The sequence below is a fragment of the Papio anubis genome, chromosome 6 (assembly GCF_008728515.1).
Source record: "Papio anubis isolate 15944 chromosome 6, Panubis1.0, whole genome shotgun sequence".
In the NCBI taxonomy this organism is placed as follows: Eukaryota; Metazoa; Chordata; class Mammalia; order Primates; family Cercopithecidae; genus Papio; species Papio anubis.
Genome location: NC_044981.1, coordinates 32,360,057 through 32,374,322, shown reverse-complemented (window position 1 = coordinate 32,374,322; position 14,266 = coordinate 32,360,057). Strand labels below are relative to the sequence as shown.

General features: G+C 54.9%; 1 protein-coding gene across 7 annotated transcripts in view; it reads left to right on the top strand.

The window, feature by feature from the left end:
* The window catches only part of GRM4 (glutamate metabotropic receptor 4), a 124,453-nt gene that overhangs the window by 94,812 nt on the left and 15,375 nt on the right, over positions 1–14,266 (top strand). For all 7 annotated transcript variants that reach the window (XM_017957806.3, XM_021937145.2, XM_017957808.2 and 4 more), the window contains 2 exons: positions 10,863–11,063; positions 11,297–11,433. In XM_017957806.3, the coding sequence (XP_017813295.1) occupies positions 10,863–11,063; positions 11,297–11,433 (338 nt within the window). The remainder of the gene's footprint in view (positions 1–10,862; positions 11,064–11,296; positions 11,434–14,266) is intronic.

Below are 14,266 nucleotides of genomic sequence, written 5' to 3'. Positions count from 1 at the left end.
CTTGGCACCTCCAACCTGCCAAATGGCTGGGCAGAGAGGGCTCCTGTACCCAAGAAAGCCTCAGAAGGGTGGCACATGCTGGCAGCTGGAGGCTGAACTGGCGTGTGCTGAAGGGGTCAGGGTTGGGGGTATGGTAGAGCACTCATTCTTTCTCAAACATATGGCTATTAGAGTCCTGCAGACCTGGGTGTGAATCCTGGTGCTGCCAATTCCTAGCCATGTGGCCTTGGGCACATTACCTCACCTCTGGGGGCCTCGATTTCCTCATCTGTGCAATGGGAATTATATTATCCCCTCCCATTCTCCCAAGAGCTCCATCCCCAGTAGAGTGCTACCTCCCTCACGGCTTCCAGGGAAGTGATGGGAGCTGATCTGCAGGAAGCGCTTGCAGATGGCCCATGGATCCCCCCAACCCCATCGAGCTGGGGTCACTGAGAGGGGCATCTCTGCAGCTGTCAAGCCTACGGGAAGATAGCGCCCGCCTCCTCCTTTCCTCCCATGCCCTCCCGGGGAGCCCAAAGAACAGGGTTTGGGAATTAAAGTCGTAAACAAGGCAGCTGTGGCATCCGTCTTTTTGACAGCGCTGCCAGCCAGGTGACGCTGAGCGGAGGAAGGCCCGGTTTATGAGGAGAGAGGAAAAATTTACTGCCTGCTGCACACAGGGGCTGGGAGCTCAGAGAGGGAGGGCAGCTGCATGGTGGTTGGGGGTGTGTGGGGAGATGCCAGTCGCCCAGCCTGTGCTACCAGCAGTAATAACAATAATAGTGAAAACATAATCACAGCTAATATTTATATAGCATTTATTAATTGTCGAGCTCTGTTCCAGTATTTTGCATTTAATTTTTGGAGCAACCCACGTTACAGATGAGGCATCTGAGGCACAGAGAGGTTAAGGACTTGCCCAGGGTCACACAGAGTTGGAGTTTGAATCCTTCCATTTGGCTCCAGAGACGTTTTGCTTAGACCAGATGATATCCCAGCCCCAGGCCCCTCCTGGCTTCTCCAGCCCGCCTGTGAAAGGTCTTCCCACCTCTGCATCCCAAAGAGAACCTGAGGAAGCCTCCCTCCTTGGGCAAATAAGAAAGGCCAACATTTGGGAGCACCCTTTATGTGCCAGGCCGTGCCCCCATTAGAGGAACTCACAGTTGTTCAAACCATTGGCCCTTCACTCAGTGCTGCTTCCCACTCATCAACTGGGAAACCAACAGCGTCGACGAAGAGTCTGACTGTGTGCCCAGTCAGCCCTGTGTTGGGCTCAGTGAGGGGGACAGACTTGCCCTGGGGAGCTGTCCTGTGAGTGGCCTTGCAGATAAGGTATAGTGGATGGTGGCGTGGCCTGGCAGTCAGAGCCGTGGGCTCCAGAAAAGGCCTAACTGTGAGGCTGGAGAAGGCAGAGCCTGGAGGCCTCTTGGAGGAAACTGGGAGTGCTGGGAGGACAGGAATGCTGCACTTTTATGTCAGAAGTTCTCACTGAGAAGGTGTGCGCTAGTCTGTTTGCATTGCTATAAAGGAATACCTGAGGCTGGGTAATTCATAAAGAAAAGAGGCTTATTTGGCTCACGCTTCTGCAGATTGTGCGAGAAGCGTGGCACCCGCATCTGCTTTTGGTGAGGGCTTCAGGAGGCTTCCCATCATGGTGGGAGGGAGACAGGGGAAAGAGAGGAGGAGGAGCCAGGCTCTTTTTAACAATCAAATCTGTTGAGAGGGAGTCAGGAGTCGCCTCCCTCTGGGTAAGCTGCTCCAGCTCCTCGGCCTCGGTTTCCTTATCACTGAGATGGGGATCCCTTTTGGCCCAACCACTAAGCCCTCAAAACACCTGGGTGCATCATTCCCTGGGACTGGCAGGAGTTGGTGTTGGGCCAAGGCTGAGTTGTTGGGGACAGAGCTAGAGATGGAGGAGACTCAGCCAAGTGGGTTACAAATTCCCAGACTGGAAAGCATAATAGAGTGAGAACTCACTCATTACCATGAGGAGGGCGTCCAGCCACTCATGAGGAATCTGCCCCCATGACTCAAACACATCTCACCAGGCCCCACCTTCAACACTGGGGATCACATTTCAGCATGAGATTTGGAGGGGACAAACATCCGAACTATTTCAGGGCGATCCTAGAGCGAACACCTGAAGGCTGTGAGAGAGAGAGCCATGTGGAGACCTAGGAAAGGGCATGCCAGGCACAGCACACAGCAAGTGCAAAGGCCCTGGGGTGGGCTTCTGCCTGGCAAGCCTGGGGAGCAACGAGGAGGCCAGTGTGGCTGAAGCAGAGAGAGCAATAGGCAGGAGATAGGGTCATGGGGGAGCGACGGGCAGGTGGTACAGAACATGTGGGCCTTGCGGGCAGTTTGTAAGGATTTAATCTTTTATGCAGAATGGGACAAGCCATTGCAGGGTTTGAAAGAGGATTGACGTGACCTGATTTATGTCCTAATGAGATCACTGGGCTTCTACCTGCTCACTCCTCTCTGGGAGCGAGGGCAGAGTGGGAGACCAGTTAGGAGGCTGGTGCTGTAATCCAGGTGGGAATGATGGGCCTGGGGCGCGTGGTGGTCATGGAAGTGGTAAGAAGGGGTCGGATTCTTTGTAAACTTTGCAGTGTGGCCATGGTGTTTATGGAAGGATTTAAGGAGAGAGAAAGATGACAGAAAGTCAAGGATGGCTTCAGCGTTCTCTGCTGGAACAAGGGGATGGATGAAATTGCCATGCACTAAGATGGAGTGGGCGGGAGGAGGAGCAGGCTGGGAAGGAAGGCAGGGCTTTGGTGGAGGCCATGTGGAGAGTGGGATGCCTCCTGGGACCCACGTGGCCTTGTGGAGTAGGCGCTGGAGTCAAGGAGAGGCTAGAGTGGCCATGTGACTGGGGAGCTGGCAGAGTACAGATGAGGCTGGCTGGGAGCGCCAAGGAGTGTGTGTGGCTAGAGAGGAGGTCCCAGTGAGCCCTGGATGCTGGAGTGTTGGGGGCCGAGAGAAGGGGGCCAGCATGGAAGCTGAGAAGGGGCAGCCCGGGAGGCAGCAGGGCCCAGAGCGTGGTGTCCTGGCAGCGATAAAGAGAGCACTAGAGCAAGGAGTGACTGGCTCCATCACATACTGTCCAGGGGCCAAGTGAGACTGGCTGGACCGGGCCATTGGACTTAGCTACCTGGGGGGCGACTGTGACCTCCACAAGAGCAGTCTCCTTAGAGAGGTGGGCGCAAAAGCCAGACTGGAGTTGGTCAGGAGACAGAGGAGAGAAACTGATGACAGTGAGCAGAGGCACCGCTTTCGAGGAGCTGCATTGTAAGCAGGAAGAGGAGAGGCGGGTCAAGAGAGGGGATTTGTTTGTTTGCTTAAATGGGAGAAATGACCTCTTCTACCTTAAAGAGAAAGACATAGTGTGTTAGTTGTTCTCACACTGCTATAAAGAACTACCTTAGACTGGGTAATTTATGAAGACAAGAGGTTTAATTGACTCACAGTTCTGCAGGCTGTACAGGAAGTGTGACTGGGAGGCCTCAGGAAACTTACAATCATGGTGGAAGGCGAAGAGGAAGCACTCACGGCTTACCATGGTGGAACAGGAGAGAGAGGGCGAGAGGGGAAGTGCCACACTTTCAAACCATCAGATCTCTTGAGAACTCACTATCATGAAAACAGCATGGGGGAAATCCGCCCTCATGATCCAATCACCTCCCACCAAGTCCCTCCCATGACATGTGGGGATTACAATTCAAGGTGAGATTTTGGGGTCGGGACACAGAGCCAAACCAAGTCTCCTAGTAAGGCGGAAAGCTAAATGCTGCTTGAAGGGAGGCTGGCTGACTAATGGGGGAGAGGGATGTCTGCGTTGGGAGTTGTTAGCAGGGGCCGGGCAGCTCATCCACACTTGCCTGAGACTCAGTCCCCAGAATCCCCCCATGCCCAGCCCCAGCCCCTCCTGAGTGGAAGAGCTGAGCCCCAGCTTCTCAGCCACAGTGTGCTGGCCTCAGAACCAGGGAGGAGCTGAGAGCTGGTCCTTCTTGGGCACTGGGCTGTGCAGGCGCCAGGTGTGACTCTCCTTGCCTAGTCCCAGGTGCGAACTTTACTTCACAGATGAGGGGTCTGGAGCTCAGAGATGCTAAGTGACTTGCCAGGCCCAGCAAGGGGCTGAGTGGGGGTTTCCAGCTGGCTCCACCAGACCCTGGGGCTCGTATCCTGTTTCTCAAAGCGAAGTCTGTGGACATCTGAGGACACATTCTTGAGCCCAGATTCGCAGGGACTCAGGAGTGCCATGAGGATTCTTAAAGTCTGCATTCTCGTGTTGCTGGCCATCCCGAAGTGAGCTCTCCCAGTCTCAGAGACGTGGCTTCTCTGCTGCTGTGGGCATTTGCAGTTGGGCTTCACTGTCATAGCCAAGCTTTCAGCTTCTCTCCTCAGTGTTTTCTTGCTGGGGTCATATTCTTGAGGGTCTGCAAGAATTGTTTCCTTCAAAAGGAGCCTGTGGCTGGCTTGAGGTTGAAGAGCCCCAGGCGATGCTACCAGAGCTCTTGGAGCTTGTAAAAGAACACTTGAGAGGGAGTCAGGAGTCGCCTCCCTCTGGGTAAGCTGCTCCAGCTCCTCGGCCTCGGTTTCCTTATCACTGAGATGGGGATCCCTTTTGGCCCAACCACTAAGCCCTCAAAACACCTGGGTGCATCATTCCTTGGGACTGGCAGGAGTTGGTGTTGGGCCAAGGCTGAGTTGTGGGGGACAGAGCTAGGGATGGAGGAGACTCAGCCAAGTGGGTTACAAATTCCCAGACTGGAAAGCAGGCGACTTGATGAGGATGGAAATTCGAGAGGAGGGGACCGGCAAAACCGCAGTATAGGGCTGAAGAGCAAGCGTGTGACTCTGGGCCAGGGAGATCCTGGCTGGTGACGTCTGGGAGTTTGGGGGTTTGTGGGGTGGTGAGCCTGGATTCGGAAACAGGACTTGAGGGACCCTCAGAAGGAACTGAATGTCTCAGGAAGCACAGAGTGGCAGCTTTCTCCACCCCATCCATATGTTGGGCTAGGCCGAGCTGACCTGGGTTTGTCTATGCGGTGGGCATCCCTTGCCCATCGCATGTTGGTGGGGAAGGGGTGGGGAGAGTCAGCACTAGAGCCAGCACCAGCCAGGCTGCAGACAGGATGGAGGGGAGGCCTCTAGGGGTGGAACGTCATCCAGCCGGCACGTGTCAGGGAGGAAAGGAGAGCTGAGGCTGAGAGAGGACTTTTGTGCACAAGACATGGTGTTGCATCTCCCTCAGTCCTCCCAGCGGCCCCTCAGAGTAAGTCTTACTATCTAGAATTCACACTTGGGAGACGGAGGCGCTAGGACACTCCTATACTTGGCCTAGAGTGTATAGCTGGGCCATGGCCCCGCCGAGAGTCAGGGCCATATGTGTTTGTTTGGTCCATTACACCAGGCAGCCCTCTCTGGAGGGGTTCTGGGACCCCCTTATTTTACTCCCTACTCCCTGGAAGTTTGCTTAAGAGACAAAAATGGGTGCAGGGTATAGTTGTGGCTCATGCTCACCCAGAGCCTTGGTGTGCCTGGCACCTCACCTTCCCATAGTTCTGGGAGACAGGCTGTGTAAATGCGGGTTGATATCTGTGTAGGTGTGTGGTGTAGACATGGATCGATGCTTGACTGCACATGGGAATGAGTACATGTTTCACAGCTATCACTGCCTCAGCCGTACCCCTCAGCACTCACCATCCCTGTGTGCACTAATGGGGCTCATGCCTCTGGGAGCAGCCCTCAGCCTAGGACCGTGGGCTGGAGCATTGTATCCCCACAGTGGGACGGCAGCTGAGGTGTGTTTGAAAGTGTCCGAGGAGTTCCTGGCGGGGACCGGGCTGCATGGTGCGCTTGATAGTTGACTTTGCATACCTCCCTGTGTCCTCATAAGCTGCAGCTTCTTCCGTGGTAGCAGCAATTCCATAAAATATGTGGGACTTCTCAGCCTAAGCCAGTGGGTGAATCTGAATACCCATGTTTGTGTTTGGTGTAGTGTAAATATTAATGGCTGTAGCTATATTGGAAGCATTTATATGTACACCTGTGAAACATGCATAGTGCGGCGATGTAAATGGTCAAGTGTTTCTCTGGCCTTTAGGAGTGAATGTCGTAATTGGACTTGTCTACCCTGGCATGAAGGCTGGCTGGCAATGCGTGTGTTGCGCCGCGTGCCGGTCTTCTTTAGAACTGGAGGATTGTGAAACGGTTTGGAAGTGGGGGGAGTGAGGAGGACTCTGATTATTTCAACCTTGAAAACTCATTTCAATTACAATTTGCAACCTGCAGAACCAGGGCAGTGGCAAAATATTAACCACGCTTCCGGGTTTTGATGGAGAAAATCTACTCTGGATGGTTGGTGGCTGTGCAGCTGGCAGGCCCAGGCATCTCTGCCTCATGGACACGGTGGTATATTTAAACTGCTTTGCTGCTGTCACTGCTGCCATGTGTCTGGAATTTGTCTCCTCCAACAGCTCTCAGAAATGCATGTCTTGCTTTCTCCCAGAACTGCAATGCCCCTGCCTGGTCCTGGGGTTCCTGCCCACCCAAGAGAGGGGATTTTCCCACCCCTTTCCCTCCACTGCCACCTTCCTCCTCTAGACCTGCAGACAGGGGATTCGCCGTCCTGGGTTAGGTCTGGCCAGACCGTGAGGCAGGGCCTGAGGTGGGACGGGGAAGGAGGCAGGTCAGTGGCTAAATGGAGGAGGGACAGTTCAGGGTACTGAAGACTCTTTTGGACAACCAAAGAGATCTGGGTTCAAGTCCCAGCTCCACCATTTCCCAGCTAGCTCCATCTACAGGTATGTGCCAAACACCTACTCGGAGCCAGGATTCCTGTGAGGCTCTGGGATGTCACCCACCCACCTGCAAACCTTGCTCCCTCCCCTGTGAGAGGGCCAGTGAAGCCTGTCTCCCAGAGCTGTGGGAAGGCAAGGTGCCAGGCACACAATGGCTCCTGGGTGGGCAGGCCACGGCTGAGTCCACTGCTGAGGAGCCGGGTTGGGTGAGGCACAGGCACAGCTGGCTACTCATTTAGGTGATATGCTTGTTTAGTGAGGGTTTGTGGTTCCTGCAGTATCCCCCACCCCTCCCCTACACGCTCCGACCCCTGCAGAGGAGTCACCTAGTTTCCTGTGGGGCACAAGGGAAGGGCCTGAGGCATCTGAGGCCAGAGTTGAGGAGTGTGTGGTGTGTGCGTGTGTTTCTGTGTGTGTTTGTGTGTGTATCTGTGTGATGTGTGTGTATCTGTGTGTGTTTATTTCAGTGTATGTCTGTGTGTGTGTCTATCTGTGTGTGTCTGTGTATATATGTGTATGTATGTATATCTGTGTGTGTGTGTGTGTGTATGTGTGTGGTGGGCATCCTCACAGCCTGGTGCTTCACTGCTGGTCTTCCATATCATTGCCTAGGGCTAGACTTGAGACCGCAAAGAATAGGAGGCATAGCTTAAGTTGAGAGCTGCTAGAAGTCCACACTGCTGTGACAGCGCTGGGATGGATGCTCTGTAGGGGCAGCACCCCAGGCCTAGCACTCTGGAGCCCTTCCCCCAGAGCTGCCCTGGGTGGAGGCAGGTTTCCCTGGCGAGGGGGCTCCTGCAGGATGTCCACACTAGCATCCATACTGATGGCTTCGTGACCCTAGAGAGAGCCCGTGGCCCCGAGCCCGAGTGGCCCAGGAGTGGATGCTTCAGCGGGACCCTCTGAGGAGATGCTGAGGCTAGCCTCGTGGGGGAGGTGTGTTTCCCCAGAGATCCAGCTGGCCTCCAGTGGCTGGGCGCGTCCTTGGCCTGGGAGAGCATGCAGGGCTGGCACTCCCATATCCCTGGTTAATAATTTGTCTGTAAAACTATGGGGTAGAGGCTGTGATGGGGCATGGTGGGGAGTCAAGTAGTGTTTTATGCTTCCCTCCAGAAACAGGAGGTGGGGCCTAGGGGCGGGAGCAGAAGGTGTGAATCCAGGAGGGTGTTCCCAGGCGACTCTGTCCCAGCCTTCTCTGTGTCCTTTGAGGATGGGATCGTCCATTCTATTTCTCCCTAAGCCCTCATGACCTTGTGATCAGAGGCCTCGGGCAAGGCAGGATGGTGAAGCTGTCTTTCGTGTTCATCCTGTCTACCCATGTCTGTGCAGCAGCTGGGAAAAGTGTTGCTGGTTGGCAGCAAAGCTGGGGCAGTATTGACCCAAGTCAGAATTGCAGCCCCTGGGATGGAGCAGGGGTGGGGTCTGGAAGCTGGGAGTGCCCATCCTGTCAACCCTGGTTGTGTATTTTGACTCCCCGCAGCCTGGTTTTTCTTGTCTTTAAAATGGCTGTGGGGGCAGATGACCCCCGTGGTCCTGGTGTCCCTAGCATTGTGGTTCCATGGTTTCTACTGTCCACTCAGCAATATGTGAGTACCTACCCTGAGCAAGGCTGAAAATGGGATGTGGTTCTGGCTGGCAGGGTTAATGAGTGACCAGGCCAGCTATCCCCCATCCCCACATCCTTGTGTGGCCGGGATTAGACGGTGTGAAGGGATTAGAGGGTGCAGCAGACCTCAGGGAGAGGCAGTGAGTCCCTGTGCAGGTGCCTCAGGGTGTCCAAGGCAGGGGGCTGGACACAGCGGCAGCCTCTGAGGAAAATCACTGCCTCCTGTGGTTTAGCTTAACCCCCGGCTATGAGGCGGGGCCTTGGAGTGCAGCCGCACACCCTGCTGGCCTCTGGGGAATTGCCTCTGTGCAGTGTGGCATGTGCCCTCTAGCGCTGAGAGGGAGGCACGGGCTGCAGGCTGGGGCGATAGGTGGGAGGTTTCTCGCCTGGCCTCGAGGAAGAAGGCCATGCTGTATGCAGGGGCTGTGGTCTTGGGAGGGGAAGCCAGGCTTCCCTAGCTCTGCCCATCCTCCCCCTTCCTCCTCCCAGCCATCCTCCTACCCCCATGTCTTCACTTCAGATCCCTGGTCCCCTCCCCACGTTCCTGCCCTCCCGCATCCCTGTGGCAGAGGTGTGATTGCTCAGGCTTGGAGTTGGAGTACTGGGTTCGCCGATAACTATGACCTGGAATGTTGATGAGCTTTTCTGTGCTCAGGGCTTCAGTTTCTTTTTGAGATGGAGTCTCAGTCTGTCTCTCAGGCTGGAGTGCAATGGTGCAATCCCAGCTCACTGCAACCTCTGCCTCCCGGGTTCTCATGATCCTCATGCCTCCAGCTCCTGAGTAGCAGGGTGCAACTACTCCCATCAGGCCTCAGGTAATTTCCCAGGTGTTGCATTATTTTTGGGCCAGGAGGCCTTGTCAAGCCTGTAATCCCAGCACTTTGGGAGGCCGAGGCGGGTGGATCACAGTCAGGAGATGAGCTATCTAGCTAACATGGTGACCCGTCTCTACTGAAAATACAAAAAACTAGCCAGAAGGCGTGGTGGCTGAGCCTGTAGTCTCCAGCTTCAGGAGGCTGAGGCGGAGAATGAACCGGAGGGAGGGCACAGTGAGCAGATCAATTTTCCTCCAACCTGGGAACACAGACTCCGTCTCCACTTTTTTTTGCAGAGTACTGGTAATTTTAGGTAGAGAGATAGGGGTTTCCGCTGTGGTTGGCCGGGGCTGGTCTGGAACTTCTGACCTCAAGTGATCCACCTGCCTCAGTCTCCCAAAGTGCTGGGATTACAGGCGTGCCATGCCCAGCTAGTTTCTTCATTCTACAATGGAGTTGATTATACCATAGCATTGTTGTGAGAAATCAATGAGTGAATATACATCAAGAGTTCTGTACAATGCCTGACACATAGCAGGTACTGGTGGAAGTTACTTACTTAATGTTACTGTTGTTATTCAATGTGTTATCTAATATCAGGATTACCCAGGGTCCAGGCCAGGAACCACCTCCCCCTCCACAAAGTTGTCCCACCTGCTCCAGCCCAGGGACCTCCATAGTCCTCTTGGAAGCACCTGTTCTGCCCACTTAGCACATAGGGTACCATGGACGAGCCACCTGCTGGCTGCCAAGTGTTTTCAGTACCTTATCTCATGGAAGCCTCACGGCAGCTCTGTGAGGTTGGATCATGATCCCCTTTTTGCTGACATGGACAACCAAGGAGACCGCACAGGGCCCCAGAGCAGAGGTCAGTGGACACGGAGGGGAGGGGAGGAAGATGGGAGGTCAGACCCCAGGTCGCGGTGCCTTGGGGAGCCATTGCAGTTAGCAGTGAGGAGTCTATGGGGATGGGTTTCTCAGTTTGCAGAGTTCACTTATCCTTGCCACTGGGGGACAGGAGGGTTGTCCCTGAGGTAGAAGAGGGATGGATGGGGGTGATGGTGACTTCTGGTATCTAGGGTGACTGGAAACCATTGAGGGCAGTCTTTCAGCCTTTCTGGGCCTCAGTTTCCCTACCCATACCCTGGGGTGAGGGCAACATCCTCTGGCTGGAGCGACTGCCCATGGGTGATTGGCTTTAGGGACACTCCCCTCATTGATGGACACAGCTACTGTCCTGGATGTTTCCCAGACTTCGAGAGGGGCAGCTACTCCCAAGATTATCCCAGGCCAGGATTAGGGGAAGGCATCAAGGGCCACAGCCACAGGGAGACCTCTGGGACGCTGCCTTCCAGGGTGACAGGTGACAAGGGAGTCTGCCCTGGATATTCTGGGACCTTGGGTGGCACAGGCATCAGTGGCACAGTGTCCAGGCCGGTGGACTCTCCCATTACACCCATGGGCCTGTCTCCAGGCGCCTCCACAGGGCCATCTCCTGGGTGATGGAGCACTGGGCTGGGAGTCAGGAGGCCTGGCCGTGCACAGATGGGCTGTGCCACCTCTCCAGGTGCCAGAGGGTGGTCTGGCTCCCATGACACCACTGTAAGGACAGTGGGCCTCACGAGTGTCCCTGTTCCTGGTGTTTCATTGCAGACCGTGAGCGAATTGGGCAGGATTCAGCTTATGAGCAGGAGGGGAAGGTGCAGTTTGTGATTGACGCCGTGTACGCCATGGGCCACGCGCTGCACGCCATGCACCGTGACCTGTGTCCCGGCCGCGTGGGGCTCTGCCCGCGCATGGACCCCGTAGATGGCACCCAGCTGCTTAAGTACATCCGAAACGTCAACTTCTCAGGTGGGGACGTGGTGTGGACCGTGCCTGACCCTGGGTATCCTGGGCCATGCCCGAGGGGAGGGGCCCTTAGGCTCTGTGGGGTGGGAATGGGAGGTCTCTCCTGATGTTTCCAAGAGGTGAAATCTCCCAGGATGTTCCATGAAGGGGTGAGTCAGAGAGGTCTCTGCCCCAGGCTCATCATCCTCCCTGCCTCTGGGTAAAGGCTCTGCAAAGACACCCACCCACCCTTACAGGCATCGCAGGGAACCCTGTGACCTTCAATGAGAATGGAGATGCGCCTGGGCGCTATGACATCTACCAATACCAGCTGCGCAATGACTCTGCCGAGTACAAGGTCATCGGCTCCTGGACTGACCACCTGCACCTTAGAGTAAGTGGGAGGGCAGGGAGTGCGTGGAGAGTCACTCACACAGTTCCAGCCCCTGGGAGGGGGGCCCAAGGGGAGGCTGCCGCTGATTAGCCCTGACCTCCAGGACTGCTGCTGCCAGGCTGGGACTTCCTTCCCAGTGCTCCCTCCCAGACCTCAGCGGTTCTGAGGCCCCCACCCTGAAATGGAAGACAGGGCAGTCGGAGTTCTGCTGTTATTCTGGTCCCTGCCCCCTCCCTTAGCCTGGGGCCTTCTTGCCTGCTACCCACTGAGGAGGGGATGGGGGAACTCTGGATCGAAGAATTCACGCCAGAGTCAAATGGCTCAAAGGCTTTTTGGGTGGGCGGGTGGGGGGCGATGGGGGGGCATGGGGGAATAAGGTGAGGAGAGGAGGGCTGCATTTGGACAGAAGAGGAAGTCTTAGGGCAAATGACCCAGGTCAAACGGTGGGATTTGTGGCACTGACTGGTGGGTAATGAGCCAGTTGCCTGCTCCCCAGCCTCGTCAAAGCACGATAGAAGGCAGCCATTTTTCTAGGTCCTCTTAGCCACACTTTCCTAGCTCATGGACTGTCCCAGGGATGTGGTGACTTTCCCTTTCGGGCCCTCAGTATCCCAGCAGTGAGACACAGCAGCGTTTTTGGAGAGAAAGGATCTTTGGTTTGTTCCCCAACAAAGTGCTTGTGGACTTGGTCTGTACCTTGTAAGGGGAAGGGGTGAGCCATAACCGGGGTGGGCCCACTGTGACCCCATGGATAGACTGGAGAGACTCAGAGACAGGTCCTCATCTGGCCTCCGCCCTCCTTGTCCTGGGATCCTGTGGGTGTTGCATTGAGGCCCCGCTGTCTCCTCTTGTCATAATCTCTTCCATCGAGGAACCCCTCGTGCTCTGCTCTTCAAGGCACTCTTGGCCTGCATCTCATTTAGCCCAACCATCTTCTAAGTCAGAGGAAATCTCTCAGGAAACCCAACCCTGGGGAGGCAGAAGGACTCTCCTAAGGCCACACCGTGTGGCAGGAACAGCCTGTTCTTAAATGAGGCTCCTTGGATTGCTGAGTGGAAAGAGATGGGCACAATGGGGTATGAGGAGCTCTTGGCAAAGTGGGACAACACCAAATCGATGTGCCTGTCTTGTTTTGGTGCAGTGGGCAGAGCACAGGGGCTGGGGACTGGAACTCACTAGCGGCAGCAGCTAGCATTTACGGAGTACCTGCTGTGTCCCAGCTGCTGCTCTAAACACATCCCCTTGCTGTGAGGATGATAGCTCTGTGAGGCAGGCAGTTATCCCTATTTTCCAGATGTCCTAACTGAAGGTGGCAGGCAGGGACTGGGCATGTATGGGTGGCAGTGGACCCTTCCCCTGAAAGTCCCCTCCCCAGGAATACAAGGCCCCTCCACCGGCCAGACCATCTTCATGGCCCATTCTGATGCAACTCACAATGCCCTCTTAGATCTCCTCACCTGTAAGGTCTGGACAGAGCTGAGGTGGTGGGAGGAGGGAGATGGGGTTGGACTTTAACCATCAACCTTCCCCACTTTCTCCGTGAGTGGCTCAGTTTGGGCTGTGCTGTGAGGGCCACAGAGCAGGCAAGGTAGCTGTAACCACCTACCTGGCCACTGTCCTCCTCCAGGGTCTGAGAGTGTGGCGGCCTCGCGTCACTGGTACCCTGGACCTTTTTGCCTGCTCGGTTATTCTTTCATAGATTCCACAGAGACCTGCTGGGCCTCTACTATGTGTCAGCCTATGCTGAGGGCTGGAGACACAGCAGGGAAATTAACACAATGCCCCTGCCCTCATGGAGCTGACATTCTCGTGAAATATTAAAAAGTGTATCCATTATGACTTCTAAATGGAGGTCACTCCAAGTAACAAAGGGCAAAGTAGCTTCATATCTGCTTTCATTGGATCAGATGAGAAAACAAAGGCTCAGAGAGGAGAAGCCATTTGCTCAAGGACACACAGCCAGATAGCAACAGAACTGTGATCCCAAGACTTGACCTCAGTCACTGCTCTTTCCATTGGAACCACAGAGTTTTCCGGAACACTCATCATCACCCTGTGTCCTCTGGGGAAGGGTCTTTCCCCTGCAGTTGTGCAGCTGCAGTGCACAGGGACCGTCCCACCTCAACATTCCTGCAGGACAGGTTGCACTTGTCCTTGCTCTGTGCCCTTTGGCTTCTGAGGTAATCCACATCCTGTTATGCCCAGAACCACAGGACAATCTTCTCCCTTGAGATTTTCTTCCTACTTTGCCACGAGGCATCCCTACCCACCCCACCTTATCCTTTTCCTTTATTCTTTTTTTTTTTTTTTTTTACTTTTTAACATTTTATTTATTTATTTATTTTGAGACAGAATCTTGCTCTGTCGCCAGGCTGGAGTGCAGTGGCGTGATCTCGGCTCACTGAAACCTCCACCTCCCGGGTTCAAGCAATTCTCCTGCCTCAGCCTCCCAAGTAGCTGGGATTACAGGTGCATGCCATCACACCCAGCTAATTTTTGTATTTTCAGAAGAGATGGGGTATCACTGTGTTGGCCAGGTTGGTCTCGATCTTTTGACCTCGTGATCCGCCTGCCTTGCCCTCCCAAAGTGCTGGGATTACAGGCCTGAGCTACTGTGCCTGGCCCCTTTTCCTTTATTCTAAAGCCCTCCCCAAACCCCTCTACCAGCTGGTTACACTTTATCAGGAGGTAGCACCCAGTGCAAATGCACCAGTCTAGTCAGGCTTGCTGTGCTCTGAGAGTGAGCTCTTCCTAAGAGATCCTTTATTTAGAACAGTTGCTTTGGATACAGCTCCCAGGTGTAGTCACGTCCCTTTGCCCAATGCCTGAGGCT